The sequence below is a fragment of the Poecilia reticulata genome, chromosome 21, assembly GCF_904066995.2.
Source record: "Poecilia reticulata chromosome 21, P_reticulata-male-v2, whole genome shotgun sequence".
Taxonomy (NCBI): Eukaryota; Metazoa; Chordata; class Actinopteri; order Cyprinodontiformes; family Poeciliidae; genus Poecilia; species Poecilia reticulata.
In genome coordinates this window covers 9,038,686-9,057,466 of record NC_088850.1, presented here as the reverse complement: position 1 = coordinate 9,057,466, position 18,781 = coordinate 9,038,686, and the positions used below count along the sequence as shown (strand labels likewise).

At 39.6% G+C, this 18,781-nt stretch overlaps 3 protein-coding genes across 7 annotated transcripts in view; all 3 read left to right on the top strand.

The window, feature by feature from the left end:
• LOC103457451 (rho-associated protein kinase 2-like) overlaps window positions 1-12,366 on the top strand; it is a 35,018-nt gene extending 22,652 nt beyond the window's left edge. For 2 of the 5 annotated variants that reach the window (XM_081602265.1, XM_081602266.1), the window contains 19 exons: window positions 158-264; window positions 371-530; window positions 1,182-1,342; window positions 1,791-1,975; window positions 2,126-2,195; window positions 2,374-2,477; window positions 3,639-3,825; window positions 4,834-4,927; window positions 5,537-5,631; window positions 5,919-6,116; window positions 6,824-6,992; window positions 7,172-7,387; window positions 7,925-7,992; window positions 8,078-8,166; window positions 9,067-9,145; window positions 9,265-9,529; window positions 9,716-9,992; window positions 11,322-11,405; window positions 11,835-12,366. In XM_081602265.1, the coding sequence (XP_081458391.1) occupies window positions 158-264; window positions 371-530; window positions 1,182-1,342; window positions 1,791-1,975; window positions 2,126-2,195; window positions 2,374-2,477; window positions 3,639-3,825; window positions 4,834-4,927; window positions 5,537-5,631; window positions 5,919-6,116; window positions 6,824-6,992; window positions 7,172-7,387; window positions 7,925-7,992; window positions 8,078-8,166; window positions 9,067-9,145; window positions 9,265-9,529; window positions 9,716-9,992; window positions 11,322-11,388 (2,591 nt within the window). In that variant the 3' untranslated portion in view covers window positions 11,389-11,405; window positions 11,835-12,366. Of the gene's footprint in view, window positions 1-157; window positions 265-370; window positions 531-1,181; window positions 1,343-1,790; window positions 1,976-2,125; window positions 2,196-2,373; window positions 2,478-3,638; window positions 3,826-4,833; window positions 4,928-5,536; window positions 5,632-5,918; window positions 6,117-6,823; window positions 6,993-7,171; window positions 7,388-7,924; window positions 7,993-8,077; window positions 8,167-9,066; window positions 9,146-9,264; window positions 9,530-9,715; window positions 9,993-11,028; window positions 11,121-11,321; window positions 11,406-11,834 lie in introns of all 5 variants that reach the window. The other 3 variants (XM_017302344.2, XM_017302345.2, XM_008397585.3) reach the window with 3 other exon arrangements.
• Window positions 12,367-12,665: 299 nt separating this feature from the next.
• Window positions 12,666-16,937, top strand: LOC103457645 (uncharacterized). The gene is made up of 2 exons (XM_081602267.1): window positions 12,666-14,355; window positions 14,489-16,937. Exon 2 carries the CDS (start codon window positions 14,491-14,493, stop codon window positions 15,493-15,495), a length of 1,005 nt encoding a protein of 334 aa, XP_081458393.1. The 5' UTR covers window positions 12,666-14,355; window positions 14,489-14,490; the 3' UTR covers window positions 15,496-16,937.
• Window positions 16,938-17,205: 268 nt separating this feature from the next.
• LOC145549683 (uncharacterized) lies at window positions 17,206-18,547 on the top strand. Its single transcript, XM_081602268.1, has 2 exons — window positions 17,206-17,357; window positions 17,431-18,547. Exon 2 carries the CDS (start codon window positions 17,446-17,448, stop codon window positions 18,454-18,456), a length of 1,011 nt encoding a protein of 336 aa, XP_081458394.1. The 5' UTR covers window positions 17,206-17,357; window positions 17,431-17,445; the 3' UTR covers window positions 18,457-18,547.
• The last annotated feature ends 234 nt before the right edge of the window (window positions 18,548-18,781 follow it).

Genomic DNA, 18,781 nt, shown 5'->3' with positions numbered 1-18,781 from the left:
TGTTTTAGGTCAAACATGAGCTGTCACACAGGGAATGTCCAAAAATAGGCAGACCAGGTGTTTGTGTCAAAATAGTTGCCTCACTTCTAGACAAATATTAACCACCTCTCTGCCGTCCTTCTAATTCTGTTGTTGTTTTTACATTCCTCCTTTTCAGGAACAATTTCAGTCCTAGAAGATGACGTGAAGGAGGTGAAATCTTCTCTTTCCAAGGTCAACGGTGAAAAAAAGGAACTACAGACAAAGTTAAATAATCTCGAAAAGGTATTTCCTTCTCTCCCAATCACTTTTACTGTATTTAAGTGTAAAATATTCCTCCATTAAAGACTTTACGGTGTAAAAAAACTTTACATATATGCTTTGATTGCAGGAAAAGAACAACCAGGTGATTGACCTGACGTTCCAGCTCAAGTCGCTCCAGCAGAGTCTGGAGCAGGAGGAGGCAGAGCATAAGGCTACCAAAGCTAAACTCGCAGATAAAAGCGAAATCTACAAATCTATCGAGGAAACCAAATCTGAGGCCTTAAAAGGTGAGCAGAAAGATCAATAGACATATAGATGCTGATAAATGTGCTGGCAGCCATGGTAAGAATTTGTAAACGCCTCAAGATTAATGGATATTTTATTGCAGGGGCAAAATGTCACCCTATGAAATTTTGAATACAAAAAACTCGATGTAAACATTTTTTATTCAAAGTCGGGATAAATTATTACCTTAAGAAAATATTGTTTTTCTTTTTTCCTGTCACTATTTCTACTGATCAGTTTTGCCAGTAAGGCCTAAATTTATTTATTCATATTTTACATTTTTAATCTCCAGCCACCTGGTTTCTGTCCTGCTATTTCCAAAAGCTACTTCAAACAGTAATAAATGTGTTTAATTAGAAATTGTGATTTTTGTTCATGTTTTCGGGTGTGGAGAGAATGCATTTTAGAGCTTTTAGATATTTACGTTTGTCTACAGGTGTAAATTTGATTGTATGCAGATAAAGTCTGTAGTTTAGCAAAATAATGTCTACTTAAAAGTGACATGAGATTCAGCTTGATCTTCTAGTACTTTGCTGATCATAAGCCTTTAGTGCTACATGCAAGTGTATTGTAAATGCACAAAAGTATTACTGATCCGATCAACAATTTTTAATTTTTTTAAAAAATTTTTGGTTTTGTTTCTTTTGTTCCAGGGATGGAGAGCACCCTGCAGGAGGAGCGCAACTTGAAGCTGCAGGTGGAAGAACAACTGCTGCAACTGAAGAAGGAGCACTCCATGCTAGACTGCGATCACAAGCAAGCAGAGCAAAAGCTGGAGGAGTTGCAGGCACAAAAGGAGAAACTTTCCGAAGAGGTAACTTTTCTGAGACGCATGAGCTGTTCAAAAAGTCTGCCTGTGACAAGAGGAGATAAATGAGAGATAAATCCTAAAAATTATTTTAAAAATGTTTTAATTGAAACTATTTTAGCCTATGATGAATTCAAATTATATTAAGGAATTTATTGTGAATATATTTGATGTATTTATTTATTAATTTTGCATCGATTTTTAAAATGTATTCAGGGCACATTTTCCATCACGTGACGTTTTGGTTGCTGTAGCAGCTGGGATTAAATAAACGTGTATAAAATAACTCTCACAGAATCCCATCAGTAAATGGATGAAGTTTCGCCCATTTACTGACAACTAATGTTTTCAAATCAGTTGGATAAGAGCAGAATACAATTCAACTTTTTCTTCTGCAGCTGAAGTTTCTCCCCACATGGCTCTCTAACTAACGGCCCTGTGCTGTTTGCTCCAGGTGACGGACCTCACCCTCCGCCTAGAGCAGGAGACCCGCAAGCGAAGCCTGAGCCAGTCCGATCTGAAAGCGCAGAAACAGCAGGTGTCTGCGCTCGCCTCCTCCGAGAAACAGCTCAAACAGGAACTCAACCAACTGCTGGACATGAAGCAGAGCCTGGAGAAGCAGAACCAGGAGCTACACAGGTCAGGCTCAAAAGCATTTCAGAAGGAGCCCAATTTGCGACCGCGCTCAGTGCTGCAGCTTTGATGTCTGTCATGTTTTTTTGGCTGCTTCGGCTCTCGTGTTCAGCTTTGCCTCCGCCTGTGATTGACAGATTTTTGGTACCGTTTCAGGGGAAAGCAAGAGGCTGATGGCCAGCTGAAGGAACTGAAGGACCAGCTGGAGGCAGAGCAGTATTTCACAGTAACTCTCCTTTTCTAGTGCATCTGTCAAACAGTAGCGACAGCCGAATATTTTACAGTCAGCAACAGCATGAATGTTCAGCATAGTGGGAAAAAAATATCATAAATCTGCATCATTAAGCGCTAATGTGCGATGTAAAAACTGCAACTTTTGTGCTGTGTTTTTTTTTCCCCCATAGACCCTTTACAAGACACAGATTCGTGAGCTGAAGGATGAATGCGACGAGAAGAATAAGATGTATAAAAAGGCGCAGCAGCAGCTGGCAGAATACGAGGAGGAGAGGTAACTGTACCCGTCAAGATTCAACTGCTTTCAACATTCACATAATAATCCAGCTGTTCCAACAAAAAAAATTATATATAATGTATATTGTGATTCAGTAAGAAACATTGAGATGTCTGGAGAAAGGATGTAAAAAAAGCAAATGGCAAACACAACAACTTCAATCTTCTGTGAAAGTATCAGTCTTCATCAAACTGAGAAACAAACCTCTGAACGAACCAAAGCAATATGTGTGAATTGGAGGTAGAATTATATAATCCAGCTTCCATTTGCATGATTGATTATTTTTCTTGCGTCTTTCTCTTTCTGCCAAAATCTTGATGACGAAAGGCTTCAGTCTGGTGCACTGGTCTCAGCTAGCCCCCTTTTTGACAGACAATTTTATTTAGAGAATCTACAGTATCCATTTTGTTGTTTATTTATTTTGGATATTTAAAATGTCTTCCAGTACCAGTGTTGAATATTAATTAGAAATGAAAAGAGTATTGACCCTTAAAAGGGTGTCTTTGTGTTATTATGCCATTACTATTATTGCTTGAAAATAATCTTGATTCAATAATATTAACTTTCTGGGGTAATTTATCGTCCCGCAATATTTTTATTGTGACAGGCCTACCACGTTTGTGAATTTTACTCCAATTTAGCATTTTTGCCAAATTTTTTTTTAAAGTAGTTTCATTTTCCCTGAACTTCACAGTTATTAGATCCTTTGTGTTGGTTTATCTCTTAAAATTTCAATAAAACACATTGAAATGCACGGTAGCAATGTGGCAAAATGTGAAAGAGTTCAGCTGTTATGGATGTTTGTCTCAAAACTAGAAAGCTTTTATCTAACATTTGACAATGGAGCAGACTTCCCAGATTAGTGTCTTTGCTTCCCAGTGAATTCGTCTCGCAGCCAAAAAAAACAGAACATGATTGTTTTTTTTAACGCCATCATGGATGTTTGGAGATGTCCCAAATGTGAAAAGTTTACTGTTAAAGAAGCTGGTTAGGATTCTTTCGAAGGTCTGTCAATGACAAAAATGTCATCGATTAATTATGTTCCGACTCACCACAGGCAGAGGATTTCTAACTGGCATAATGATGCCAGGGATTTAGTTGTGTTCAAAGATTTATCCAGCTTAATAAGGATTCCACGTGGTTCTGCCCCCCGATCAGGGATTCTCTGGCAGCACAGCTGGAGAGCAGTCTGACCAAAGCGGATTCTGAACAACTGGCTCGCTCCATCGCCGAGGAGCAGTACTCGCTTCTGGAGAAGGAGAAGATCATGAAGGAGCTGGAGATCAGGGACATGATGGCGAGACACAAACAGGAGCTGAGCGAGAAGGAGGCCACCATCGGCTCGGTGAGAGATGGTCACATGGCCTGGACTTTGGCAGTAATCAAGTAGAATAATGTTTTATTTGGTCTCGGCACTCGCAGACTTGACCGCATCATACAGAAAATATTTACACCAAATAAAACTTTTTCTTAAAATAAATGCTAAGGTTAATTAGTTTAAACAGTTTAATAAAAAATTACACAGAAGAAATAACTTTTTTTGAATGCCTTAAATATACACTGCTCAAAAAAATAAAGGGAACACTTTAACATGTAAGTGAACACTGAAGTGTTCCCTTTATTTTGAGCAGTATAGTTTATATTTACCAAACTCTTCTAAGAACATTTTTTTGGTTTATGTTATTTATGCACAAATTCAGCTTTTAGGAGTTTTACCTGGCTGAATTTGTAAAAGAAGCTAATTAATTTAAATAGTTTCACAAACGCACCCCATTAACGAAAACACTAACTACGACAGATTATTGGAGAATATATAGATTTTTTTATTCTTATACCATTAATGTCAACCTTATTGATCGGCATAGTTTTTTTTTTAATGATTTGTTTTGAAAAAGGTTTGGATATTTATCTCAAGATTTTTTATTTCATTGAGTTAATATAAAGTCTGTTTACATTTTCAACGTAACACTCTGGTATCTGCAACTCTCAGATGAAAGAGACTTGAATCCTCTGACTAATGTTTGCATTCATGACTCACATTTCTTATTTACATGTAAAATATTCAGCTTAGTTTCAACTACAAAGTGCTGACAGTCACACCAATAACATAAAAAGCGATGGCATGAAAGGAAAAGAGGCTAAATAGCTACACTTACACATTGTGTACGAAATGCCTGTCTTTAGCCTGGCGCTTCAATCTAAAATCTGTACAATATAATCACCATCCAGCACCACTATGTGTCTGTCGCCTTCAATTTTTCTGCTTCCTGTAGGCTTCTGTTTTTGAATAACTTCTACAGATTAGTTGTCAGCGGCCAGAATCGGCTCACATCTCCCCCGTCTTCTTTCTCAGCTGGAGGAGTCCAACCGAACTTTGACGGAGGACGTGGCCAATCTGGCCAGTGAAAAAGAAGAGCTGAACAACCAGCTCAAAGACTTGCAGCAAGGTGAGACTCCCGTTGTGCTGATGAGCACCGGGCAGAAAAAAACGTCCACAAACGGACAATTTGAGCCGACGGGTGTAAAAGCTGTCTTGGTCTACTTCAAACACCCCGACGTCTATTTCAAAGCTACAAATGACAAAACACTTTTTCTACTTTCTGCACTGATTACAGTTTTACCTGTCTAACCAAATTTATGACAAGATGGAGGTTATATAGTAAAATGAAACAAAAACTCAAAACACCTCAAAAATCCTTCAGACAATAAAACAAATAACCTTTCCTTTACTTGTTACAAGAAAGATTTCGGTTGCTGAAAAGGTTATGGGCACCACATTACACATTTTTTCTACAAAATCTATTAAAAGTAAGTTTTATCAATCTTAATATTTGAGATAAACGATTTATATTTAAGCTTTCGACAGTTAATTATTCACTAACTTATTGAAAATATACAGCAACCTTATGTAGCCTTTCTGTTATTATGGATTTTTTTTATGGAGACCAGTTTGCCCAGATTAAAAAAATCATCCTATTTTGTCACCATCTGGTTTTCTTTTATGTGATTTAATATGTTTATAACTACTAAAATTACATGTATGTTTGCCTTTATAGAGCTGCAAAAAGTCAGAGAGATGAAGAAGGAGCTGGAAAGCCTAAAAGTGTCTTTTGAAAAACAAGTGCAGACTGAAAGGACTCTGAAAATTCAGGTGTGTGTGGACCTACACAGGTCTGAAAACCATATGCATATTTTCTCCACTTTTCAAGTTAAAAACGGACAACCTCCACGTTATGCCATCTCTTGTTAAGAATAACTCGACGCTACGGGCTTGTATTGAACTCTGGACATCTGCAAAGAAGCATAAAAATTCCCTTTCTCACAGCAGCATCGATTCCTGTAACCCTCCCCGCTTATTCCCCGGGTTTATATTTACCATAAGAAAGAGCTTTGTTTTACTGCAGCTTGTTTGTTTTTTGTTTGTTTTTTTGCTCCCAGGCGGTGAACAAGCTGGCCGAGGTGATGCACCACAAGAAGGAGAAGGAGAAGGGGCGAGGGGGCGTCCGAGCTGTCGACTCCGAGGTGCACAAGAAGGAGAAGGAGAACAGGAAGCTGCAGCTGGAGCTGAAAGCAGAGAGGCAAAACCTTAACAGCCTCATCTTCAAATACCAGAAGGATCTGGATGACATGCAGGCGGTCAGTGCACCCACGATGCCCAAAATACATCCAGAATATATACTTGTTACCAGAAAACATCTGCTGCTTTGACACGTCAAACAGAGATGCATTTTCTTTTTACTGGTCAGATTGTTCTGCAGAGCAAGATGCAGACTGACGTTGCTTTATTTGCAAGGAAGGTAGAATGCAACTGATTTATAATAAAATATAAAACTTGAGTGATTTTTTTTTTTATTATTTTTTTCAAAACCAGAAATGGATTCCCGTCTGAATTTATAGCAGATTTTTCAAAATCTAGTCATATAAGCTTAAATATATGCACAAACTCCTGCATCTTACTAATGGACAATCATCTTAAGTTTAAGTGTGAGTATACGAGTATGTCTGATCCTGTGTCCATATGACATTTGAATCTGTGAGAATTAAAAAAAACCTTTTGCACCCAATTGATAAATTATGGAGGTTACATTTTTTAATTTATTAGTTCATCCAAAAAAATGGCCAAAGAATAACTAACCTAAATTATGTTATGTGAAAAAGTTTTTTCAGACAAAGTTAAATTCTGAGCCAACGATAAAGAGTAAATAAAAAAAACTTTAATCCCACTATTTATTTGTTCTGGATCAACTGAGCGTAGGAAAAAAAACAAAAATTCTAAATTACGAGAAATATGTAAGTCAACTTCACATGTACCCAAACTCAGTTTTGAGTGTTTGTGTGGACAGACGATAATCGAAGAGACCCACATGCGCCAGGAGCTGCAGATGGCTCTGGACAGTAAAGACAGCGACATCGAGCGGCTTCGGTGTCAGATCACGTCTCTTAGCGTTCACTCTCTGGACTCCACCAGCATCAGTAGCATCAACGATTTGGAAATGGCGGACGGATTCCCAGGTAGGCTCCTCAAATTGAAATCTTCGCTACATATTTCACGGTTTTAAACGGCGTTGTTTAGTCCTTAGACAAACTTCTGCATGGATTCCTCCTCTTTTTATTAGTTGCTTCCACTTCTTTCTCAATGCTTCTTTTTTTCCCCCCCCTCACCACATCCTTGCTTTCGTGCTCCTGTACAGTGAGCATTACTCACTCTCACACCTCCGAGTCAATGTCCTTCACCTACCAGCGCACGCACAAATCTGTCCGCGTCGACACTCGGCCCAACCTTCACTCAGCCCGGGCTCTGTTTGACTCCGAGTCCGAGGATGAGGAAGAAGACGAAGAGCCTAAGGAGCATTGCCAGCACCCTCTGGCTCTGACGTATCCGCAGTCCCGTGAGCCAGAAGCTGGAGGTGACCCTGCATGGCGTGGAAGACTGAACCCCGCTACCATATTTTTTTTTGCTAAAATTGTTTTTAGCGATTTTTACCCTCGGGCTTGTCACTACTTTAGTGCAGCTAATCCGCTCCCTCGTTTGACTTTTAATGTTTGCAGAACACATTAAAACTCACAGCATGGCACTGCTGAGCTGTCCTGAAATTGAGACGGACTTGAATTCATGTTGAGATTTTTTCCAAGATCAGGATTAATTCTTCTTTCTCTACCAAAATCCTGTCCTTGCTTTGTGTACATTATCTTGTAAATATTGCTGTCCTTAATAATCAAGCTGTTGCACTCCGTGACAGCATGGAAGCAGGATTTCCCGTCTCCTGGTCCTTTGTTTTAGCAATGAATCATTTCGTCCCAGAGTAATGAGTGCCTTGCTTGAAGAAAATGCCACAAACGCTTAAAAATGTCGAGGTGTTCTTTTAAGTGACTCAGACGACTGAAGGCTGTCCTTTTAATGCCAGCATCTTCCTGTTTTTTTTTTTATTATTTCTGCTCTTTAGATTCCAGGCTGGAGGGCTGGATCTTCCTTCCTTCCAAGAACACAAAGCGATTTGGCTGGGACAAAAAAGTAATCGGTCCAACAGTGTTTCTTGCATTTAAGGGTTGTGTTTTCTTACTTTTCAGCAGTCTTTGATCCTTGTTTTCTTTCGCAGTATGTTGTTGTAAGCAGTAAGAAAATCCTGTTTTACAACAGTCAGACGGACCAAGAGCAAGCTAACCCGTTCATGACCCTGGACATCGAGTGAGTAACTGAAAGCTGAACATCTATCTCACTCTTAATAAACAAGGATTACTTACGGGATCTAATAGGGACGGTGGTAAAACGCTGGAAAAAAATCATGAAAAAATTACCACACGCCATGAACACATTTCTAGATATGGATACATGGATACTTGATATCAATATTATCAATACTGGGACTCTCCCCAGGTCCTGTCTGGCAACTGTCAATAAAAGGCCAATGGTGCCAAAAACATTGTTTTTTTTTTCTTTCGTTTTTTTTTACTACCAATACCAAGACATTCAAGGGTAATAAACAATAAATACTTATACCCAAAAATCTTCAGAAATGTGTAATACAAATGCACAAAATTTTAATATAATAATATCTTGCAAAATTGATAGCCTGACACATCAAGCAGACTTTATTAGAATATCTTCACGCAGCATTTTTAACAGGTTTTTGCTCTGTCTAGTCCTCAGACACAGAGTTTGGCACATTGCTGCCTGTTGGAGTCACAGTGAACACAGTGGTTAGCACCTCATGGGTCTGTTAAGGGATTCAGTGAGTCCTAAACATTCTGTCATAACCCTGCACTAAAAAAAAATAATGCATCTGGCATTTTACTCAGGCCTTGCTGTCCACTCGGGTTCACTTTGAAAGCAAACTAAAATGTTCTCCAAAATGTCATCACAGGACTTTATAGTTGGCTCTGGTTTCTTGTGCAACTTCCAGGAATTGGTATCTGTAGAATCAGAGACTGAAAATAAATCACTTTTATGAAAGTGCTCATTACCAAGTTGATACTACTTTATCTTTATTGTCTGACATTCAACCAGACTAAACTGTTTCATCCATTTCTGCTTAATAAGTGACAGAATATTAAGACGGAGAATTTTTCTTTAACTGTTCGATTTCAGGAAGCTGTTCCACGTTCGACCCATCACTCAAACTGACTGTTACCGAGCAGATGTCAAAGAAATCCCTAGAATATTCCAGGTAATCTCTGATTTCTTAACTTTCTATCCAGGTTTATCTTGTGCATAATACTATAATCAAGTGAATCCTTTTTTATTTTTTTTTGCACCACATTTCATGGCCTCCCTGTTTTCCTTCAGATCTTGTATGCCAATGAGGGCGAGATCAAACGCGACCAGGAGGCCGGGGAGGAGCCCGCACCTTGCGAACGATCCAATTACATCATGCACAAAGGTCATGAGTTCATCAACACCATGTACCACTTGCCCTGCAGCTGTGAGGTTTGCGTGCGGCCCCTGTGGAATGTCTTCAAGCCTCCGGCGGCCCTCGAGTGCCGCCGCTGCCATACAAAGTACCACAAAGACCACCTGGACAAGAAAGAAGAAGTTATTGCTCCATGCAAAGGTGTCATTCCTCTCCTTTAACGAGCTCTTTAGAAAATATTTGCTTAATCATCCCCATTGAACTTGTTACAAACAATTAATTTAAAGAATTCGCTTCAAATCTTAGACCGAAAAGACTTGGTTAGAAAACATAAAGCTCCAGTCTTGATCTCAATTTGAATCTTTTCGTATCGTCAATCTTCCCTAGTGAACTACGATATGTCCACTGCCAAAGAGCTGCTACTGCTGACCGGCTCCCAGACAGAACAGCAGCGTTGGGTCAGTCACCTCCTCAAGCGCATCCCGAGGAAAAACCCAACACTAAGTCCTCCGCCGGTAGCACGGAGCAGCCCCAGTGAATCCCTGCCATGGACCTCTCCTCATGTGTCACCGGAGTCTTCCCCCAAGGACTCTCCTCGCCTGTCCCACCGACGCGCCATCAAAATCCCGTCCACCAGACAGCCGCAGACGTCGGACAAGTCCAGGTGAGGGGCACAAACATTACAGCCATCAACTTCGATCTGATTAACTGGAATTATGTGATTGACCACCCTAGAGTAGCACATAGTTTTAGAATAAGAAGAACTTAAGTAAATTATAAATTCATGGCAGGTATTTCTGGATATACAACATGGAAAAATTGTGAAATTAAATAAAAATTTGGGGAGGAAGAGAAGGAATGAAGGACGAAGGGAGGGAGGTAGGACACAATGAAAGAAGGAAGGACACAATTGAGGGTGGAAATAATACAAAGGAAAGAATAAAGAAAATTCTGCACTCAAGAGCAGGATATTAAAAAAGGTTAGAACGATGTAAGGAGAGAAATGATTGGAAGAATGCAAGGAATGAAATGAGCAGACGAAAGAACGGAGGAAGGGAGGAAGGAAACAACGATTGAGTAAATATCAAGGGCAACATTGAATAAGATTTGATACAAGAAAGAAAAGGACAAAGAATATAGAAAACAGACATGTAGGACTTGAGGTTAAAAGGGCAGAAGAAGGAAAATGCAAGAAAGAAGGGAGGGAAGTATACAAATAAGATCACAGAACTGGACCAGAGGAATAAATATAGGACATAAAGACGGGAACAAGGGCGAAAGAGGACACAACATTTAAACGAGATGGGGAATAAAGTATGAAAATGTTTTCCATACTTTATTCCCCCATTCTAGTTCTACTGAAATAAAATTCCACACATTTCCAGACGGAGTAAGAAACAATGAATATCTTCATTTGCAAACGCATTATATGTCCAAACATTCCTTCTGTGTAGTTAAAATGTGGCCGTTTTTTTTTTTTCTTTTTCTTTTATTGTGCCATAAAAAAGCTGCTGCCGGGACAGAGTGTTTCTGCTTTCAACAGGCTTCCTGAGTCATTTTCACATGCAAAATGCTGAACGCGGCACTAAAACGCACTTATTCCTGACCTATTGGCGTAGTCACTAATCACATTTTTTTGGGGGGTGCTGTATTGGAGCTTGATCATCTCAGCCACGCCCTAACCGGCTTTCATCTTGCAGCACTGGCCCTATGCTGCGTATCATCCTGCACTGACCCCTGAACTCCTCACCTCTGACCCCCACATTTCTAAAATCTCTCACACTTGGAGACTGTAAGTAGGAGAAGCCTGGTGAGCCCCAAACGCCTGCTTTGTTGCTGTGCTGCCGTGCCAATTAACACGTGCCTCATACCAAGCAGCATGTACATGCACAGTAACCCAAAAGCTCGTCCTTGCTCCACACTGCCCCCTGGTGACTGTGGCAGGTATTGCCACCAACCAAACATGTCATTCCCTGAACCCTCATTGTTTCAGGCTGCTTGAGTTTGACCTGAAAGACTGGAGTTGGTCGATGGATGATGATGATGATATTTTCTTCTGAAATCGGAGAGTCAGAGGGTAACTCCACCTCTGCATGAGAACCGTGTGAAAATCTAGTCCAGGAGGCATATTTATCATCTGAAGCATGTTTTTGTGTAATCCCTAAATTAAACAGCTGAGTGCAAAACAAGCATTACAGTGTGTAACTTTAAGCTTAGAGAATTTATGCAAACCCCGTAGGCGGCGTTTTCTGCATGTTTCAAGTCGTCACCAAAGGGACAACATCCTCACAACTGCAAACATGTAGACAGTCTATCCCTGGATTTGTCTGTTTTCTTGTGTGTGTTTTACAGCCCTGATGGGTTTAGATGCAGGGTAGCTTTCTTGTTTTTGTATGTGTGGATTTCGTGTGGGCGTTGCCTTTGATTTCTTGCCACTCTGCTGGTTGCATCTCAAGTTTTTCTCACATTATTCTGTTTTTTTTTTTTTTGCATCTCTTTTTTCCAGTTAACCCCGGCTGTGTTTCCATCCATGTGGATTGTCTGGACCCAGTTGCCTGCACGTGAAAAGTACAGAACAAAAAAGAAGCCTGAAAATAATAGCAAAACACATGACAGAGATTCAGATTAACTGGCTGTTGTCATGAGAACTGGGATGCTTTTTGTCATTTTTGATGAGAGGAAACTCAACCACATCTTCATAATGAGACTGCCTTTTTTATATATATTCACCGATGGACTCATTCAGAATCGTTTGTGAAATGTTCTGCTTCTTTATGAACACTAAAAGCACAGCTGATATTACATGATTGTTACATTTTTATGGGTTTTGTAGCGGCACATTATACAGGGTGTCCTGTAAATGTACGAGCAGAGTTTTGGAGAGGGAGGACCTATACCCTTTTTGAGCCTTAATGTCCTGGACTTGTTTTTATCACACTAAATATAGCCATCACAGCATTACGGAATAATGTGAAATGTATTTCTTCTTTTAGCTCAATATTCAGGACATTAAAAAAGATAACATGCAAAACTTGCAAGGATGCATTTTGTGTATTTGTCTTACTTCAAAGCCTGCTGACTTATATTTGAGGATCTGATGGGGAGTCCATGATGTAAAGAGCCAGTTAATTGTACAAGCAGAAAAATGTAGCATTTATGCAACACATTTCATTCAAAGAACAATACAATGTGCTAAAAACGTTTCTGCTGTTGGTTCCAGCATGGTGTGCCTCTGTGGTTTCTGATCATTTCAGCTGATGTCTTTTCCTCAGGTTGAAACCTGGATGCGATTGTTCCATCAGGACACCGAATCCGAATAAATATTTGGTTTAAAAAAAAAAAAAAAAACATCTAAATTATGGCATTATAAATGAGCCCAGACATTTCTGATAAGAATAGTGGTCAAATATTCCATCAGATAATGGTGGGTGTGTGTGTATGACAATTTGAGCCAAGTGGTTATTTGAGAAAAATGTATGATGAATTCCAATGTTGCACTTTTTAACAGCAGTGTACTACTAGTCTGTCACAAAGACAGTTTGTCCTCATTTGTTTTGCTTAATCTAAAAAAAAGACAGAAAAATCTACGTTGACCCCAGAGAGCCATTCGTTAAAAACGTGGCAGACAGTTGATCTACAGAAGGATGATGCATCTTTCAGTTTTTTTTTACTTTTTATAAGTTAGAAAGATGTGATGCTCTTCTGCTTCAGATGCTTTAAAATATTTGTAGCATTTCAAGTCATCTTGGACAACATCTCATGTTTTCCATCCAATTTCATAAGAAAATAAAATTAATCAAGTGATATCTGATTATGTATTTTAGAGCAGCTGTTTATTTGTGAAATTTTCTAGGATGCTTCTGTTTGTATCTCTCGAGTGCATGAGGACTGAGTGGGCTGGTCTGAAATAAATCTTTCAGAACCCCTAAAGCCAACTGACTCCCACTATCTACTATAGGTTCTCCAGGTTTCCCAAATGCTAAAATCCTATCCCATGTCAAAGGTTTTAAATATGAGCGTAACTCCACAATTTGGATAACTTGCCAGTAGTTGAAACCCGCTCGACCTGCCGACTGGCTCCTCATTATGAATTCTCTTCGTCTGCATTTTTAAACCAATCGGTTTCTATTCAACTGAGATCAATTCTGCATTTTGTTGGTTTCAGTGTTTCTCGACATGAAGCTGGACACGTTTTCTTTTTACCTAAAAACTGCAGATTTATAAATCAACATTGGAACATGATTGCCTTGCTGAGCAATAAATGGAACCCAATTAGCTATGCAAATATTTCAAATGTTTTGTGTAAAAGGCTCAACAAAAGCACAGAGAACTGCAATTATGTTGGAGCATTCAGAAGTATAAAGCAATGTTTGCAAAAAAATTACAAGTAAGAGCTGCAGAAAATGCTAGTGATGTTTTTAAACAACAACCTCCCTGAATATTTGAAGCAGTAGAATAATCTCACATTATTCTACTGAATCCCACAATTTTAGCTTATTCAGTGGAGGGGGGAAAATCCCACATTGAGAAATATTTGTTGAACCCCCCACCTTGTTCCAATATGACACCAGTTCTTCTCCTATTAGATTTCACAATGTTGGAAAAGTCTGGAATGGATTACCGACAGTTATTTGGACAATCTAGAGAGATTATGCAGATTCCTGCATCTTCCCTCATGTTGTCTTCTCAGGTTTTCTTAGGACATGAAAGCGGCTTCAATTTGATTCTGATTAACAGTTTGTGTTTTTGATTTGGCCACTTGTTTTGGATCATTATCATTATGACCAGTTTTACGACAGATTAATTTTAAATCTCCCCCCTTGCTGTGTGACCTTTTCTGCACCTTTGGACTTTCCCTGCAACTCTGTTGCAATTGCGCATGGCCTTGAAAAGTAACTGTGCAGGGACATTTCATTATTTACACAATAAGTAATGATTAGATCACCAGATTTGACCCCTTAAATGACAGTAATTTGCAAGTGACCATTACTGGAGCAGTCTAGTTGATCCTTAACCGGAATACCGCAGTAAGTCTTTTTTTTTTTTTTGGTTCTGAGCAATTTCTTGTGAAAACTAAAATAGATTTCTTAACAGTTCACTCATTTTGCAATATCTCTCCAGGTATTTAAACCGTCATGTTCTCATTCTGTTTTATTTTAGCAATGAAGTTCTGTGTTGCTGCTTTTCTCTTCCTGGCATTCTTCTGCCACAGCAGTTTTTCCTGTCCAGCTTTGTGCAAATGCTACCCCACAAGTGTGGAAGTCGTTTGTAGTGAAGTTCCTCTGACGGAGTATCCATCAGCAGGTCTTCCAGAGAACACCACCATGCTGACAATTCAGCTGACAAACATCACCTCCATATCGGAACACCACCTCAAAGCAACGCCACTTCTGAAAGAGCTACATCTGTATGGGAACCAGCTTCAGAGCCTCTCGTCTCATTTACTCAGAGGCGTTCCTCAGCTGCATACGTTGGATCTGACCGGAAACGAGCTGAGTGATCTGCCTGTAGACGTCTTCAGCGATGCTCCGCTTCGAAACTTGGTTCTTAAGAACAATCGGATTAAGCGGGCAGATCCAAAGTGGCTTCCTCATAACAGCAGCTTGACCTGGTTGGACCTCTCTGAAAATCATCTAACAGAGATCCCAGTTGGTTTGCTTCAGAGGCTCCCTCACCTAGACAATATTGACTTGTCCAACAACCGACTGGAAAAGATACCACCAAACTCCCTGGACCATCTGACTAAACTCGAGAGGCTAAACCTGCAAAACAACAAGCTTGAGACTTTGGATGCGTCTGTTTTCCAGTTCACACACAACCTCACTTCTCTGTTGCTCTCTCAAAACAAGCTCACCAAACTCCCACAGTACCTCTTCCAGGGACTCACCAGACTCACACATCTCAGTCTGGATGACAACCAGCTCAGCCACATCCCCAAAGGTTTCCTTGACTCGCTGAGCTCCCTTGAGGAAGGCGGACTGGACCTGTCTGTCAACCCACTACTTTGTGAGAGGGAAGTAGAGTACCTGTGGAGGTGGCTCCAGAGGAACAAGAAGAAGGTTTTGTTGGCAGACAACATCACCTGTGCATTGCCTGAGACTCTCGCAGGGCACTCAGTAATTTCCCTTACAGAAAACGATCTGAACACTGGGTCTCAGCCTTCTTGATTCTGACTGTGATTAAGTGTACAAAAAGGCTAATTCATTTTTTTTTTTTTTTTTGACTGAGGTCCTGTTAAATTGTATAAGCTGTTAATTTCCTGCCTGCAACTTTCACAGAAGCTGAAGATACTGACTAGTCTGAAGTGAAGTTCTACGTCCTTGACATGTCTCTAATTGCAGAAATGGCACATCGGTTTATGACAATGCAATCAAAGCATGTTTGATTGGTTGGTCATATAAAAAAAATTATTACTTGGGAAATAGAAGTGTTGTGCTATTCCGTTGGTATTTTTGTTTGAAACCTAAATTGAAACAAAGTGTGTATTTTTTTATATCACAGTTATGCTGTATCTGTAATATAAGAATAAAAAGATGTAAAAACAGTTGTTCAAGTGAACACTTTTAATGATCTTAAAAATCTGCCAGATTTTTATTTTATTTTATATGTCTTCTGGAACCATTTTATATGATTTTTTTCTTCACGCATGTTTCAACACTGGAAGGTCATTGGTGGAGCACCATCAACTTTCTTTTCTGAAGTAAATAACCATTGTTTTCAGTATAAAATTGCACTGAATTCTTGTTGGCCAAGATGGTGTACAAAAACTGAATAACATTTTATTTTTAAATCCAAATATAACAGTTATTTAGAACGTACTAAATTAATGAGTTTTGAGATGCAGAAGATTGGTTTGGTATTTTTTCCTCTTGTGTTAGCTGTTAGCTTTAGCCACTGGGGCTTCCTAATCTGAACAAGAAGTTATCTGCTGATGCATTGGAGATTTTGGCTCATCCTGACATTTCAGTAAAAAAAAACAACTTACGGTTAGTTCTGTAGCTATGCTTTAAGAAATGTTTTATATCAAAAAGATTTAATACAAACAAAATGTTTAAGATTTCCCATTTTATTGTTTTTGTTAAGGCAGGGACATATATTCATTAAACATTCGTTAATTCAAGCACTGAAGATACTTTTTTTTTTTTAAGGAAATGGATAAAAATGCAACCAAAGCAATATGATGACTTGCAGACATTTTTAAATTTCTTTCCAAAAAATAAAAACTTTTTGCAGACATTTGAATGTTTGCGTTTTACATTTACCTTTACTCCAGAGATGTTTGGTCACTTTGGACTTTGACTCTTCTCAGCAAGGCTTGACAGGACTAGACTGAAATTTGCAAAGATAGTTTAGGAAAGTTTGCAGCTACATGTTTAGTGCAAAAGTTTAAATCTAGCCGTTTTCCTTTTCCATTAGAATTTGGAGCAATTGTTTCAGCATGCCATGTTTCGATTGGCCCCGTTTAAAACCTTTTTATAAGAGATTTATTTTTTCTTTCCGACTTTTCAAAGACCATAAAATAGTATTAGATGGGTTTCTATCAATACTAACCACCTGTTTCTGCTTCAATTAATAAATTACATTTCACATGTTGACAATACAAAAAGGTAGGAATACGACCATTTTGTCTTTTGTTGTTGAATTTCAACCCTGGATTGAATGTGAATATAGTAGCAAGGCTTTAAGTGACATGTCATTATCACCTCTTCTCACACATCTCTTATAATAAACATATATGTGAATCAGCCTTGGATGTGTTTTGGATTTTCTTCTTTCAATTATATGCATGCTTAAAGAAATCCTTTGCAATAATATATGCATTAAAACGTTTTTTGCAAAACAGAAGATATTTATTTGCATAGCAACATTGTTGCTGTTACAAAGTGCAGGAAAGCAGTAACCACTTTATTTGCTCTGTTCTGTTTGCCTTTTGCAACATTTCATCCTGATTCGCTGCCCTAATATGCTCAGCCTTGTGTGAAAAACAGTCCAGACTTGAAAGGAGACGAGTTCCTGTTGCTCTTTTCAGGTAGGCATACATCAACAAGAACCATTTACACAATAAAGTGTTGATTTATTCTTAAAGTGATTTTTTTCCCCAGTGTTTCCCTGCAGAGATGAAGTTGTTGCTCCTGGTCACTTTCATTGCACTAGCTGAATTTGACTACAAAAGAAGCAGCGCTTACTCGTGTCCGGACCGATGCTCGTGCTCTTCTGAGCCTTCAGCTGCTGAGGTGGTGTGCAGCAAAGGTGGCCTCACAGATTTTCCTAGAACTGGTTTTCCTGCCAACACCACACTAATATCCATCCAAAGCACACACCTCAGCAGCGTCACTGCCGGCGATCTGAGCGCTGTGCCGTTCCTAAACAAGCTGCAGCTCTATCACACCAATCTGGCAAACCTTTCCTCAGATCTATTGGTCTCCGTATCCCACTTGGACACTTTGGATCTCACAGGAAACAAGCTAGCTAAATTGCCTGCAAACGTGTTCAGTCACAGCTCGCTTCGCAACCTGGTGCTGAAAAGCAACCAGCTGCCGGAAGCCGACCCAGCATGGTTTTCTGGCAACAGCAGCCTTCTTTATCTGGATTTGTCCAGTAACCGTCTGACCAGCATCTCGGCCGCTCTGCTTCGCAAACTGCCCCTTCTGCAGACCCTGGATCTGGACGGTAACAGTCTTCAAGAGTTACACGCTGACGTGTTCAGGAACCTGCATCACCTGGAGACGCTAAATCTGGCTGGGAACAAATTAATAACCCTTAAACCTCAATTATTTGCTCATAATCTACAACTAAAATACCTGTACCTGCAGGAGAATCAGCTTCAGGATCTGCCAGTGAACCTCCTACACAGACTTCAGAACCTTGAGCTTCTGCTGCTGAATCAGAATCAGCTTCGCCACCTCCCCGCAGGCCTGCTGGATGGGGTTAATCCCTCTGTGCAGATAATCCTGACGGGGAACCCCTGGGAGTGTGATGGGAAGATGGAGTACTTGTGGAAGTGGCTCACCAGCCATCGGCAAAATGTTCTCTTTGAGACGGAGGTGACTTGTGATAACCCAAAGGCACTGAAAAATCAGCAAGTGTCATCTCTAACTGACAGTCAGCTTGGTGTAAGATTACAATGAATGGTGCAGTGAGAAAATGCAGAAAAGTAAACGTTTCACTTTTGTTCCCTCTTTTGGTTGCACGTCAAGTAAATAAATAATGATAAACATTGCTGTGTTCTCCTGAGGTGTTTTCTTAATTTCCAACATTAAGGTGAATCAGTTTACAATGCCTTTGCAAACATATTCCGACTGTTTCACGTTTTGTTATGCTGCAACAAAAACCGTCACTGTACTTTATTTAGATTCTATGCAGTAGACAAAAATGCTAATCGTCATTGTGAAGTGAAAGCTGTCTCCCCTGAGTCTGTGTAGAAAGATTTTCCACCTGAGTTGCTGCCTCAAG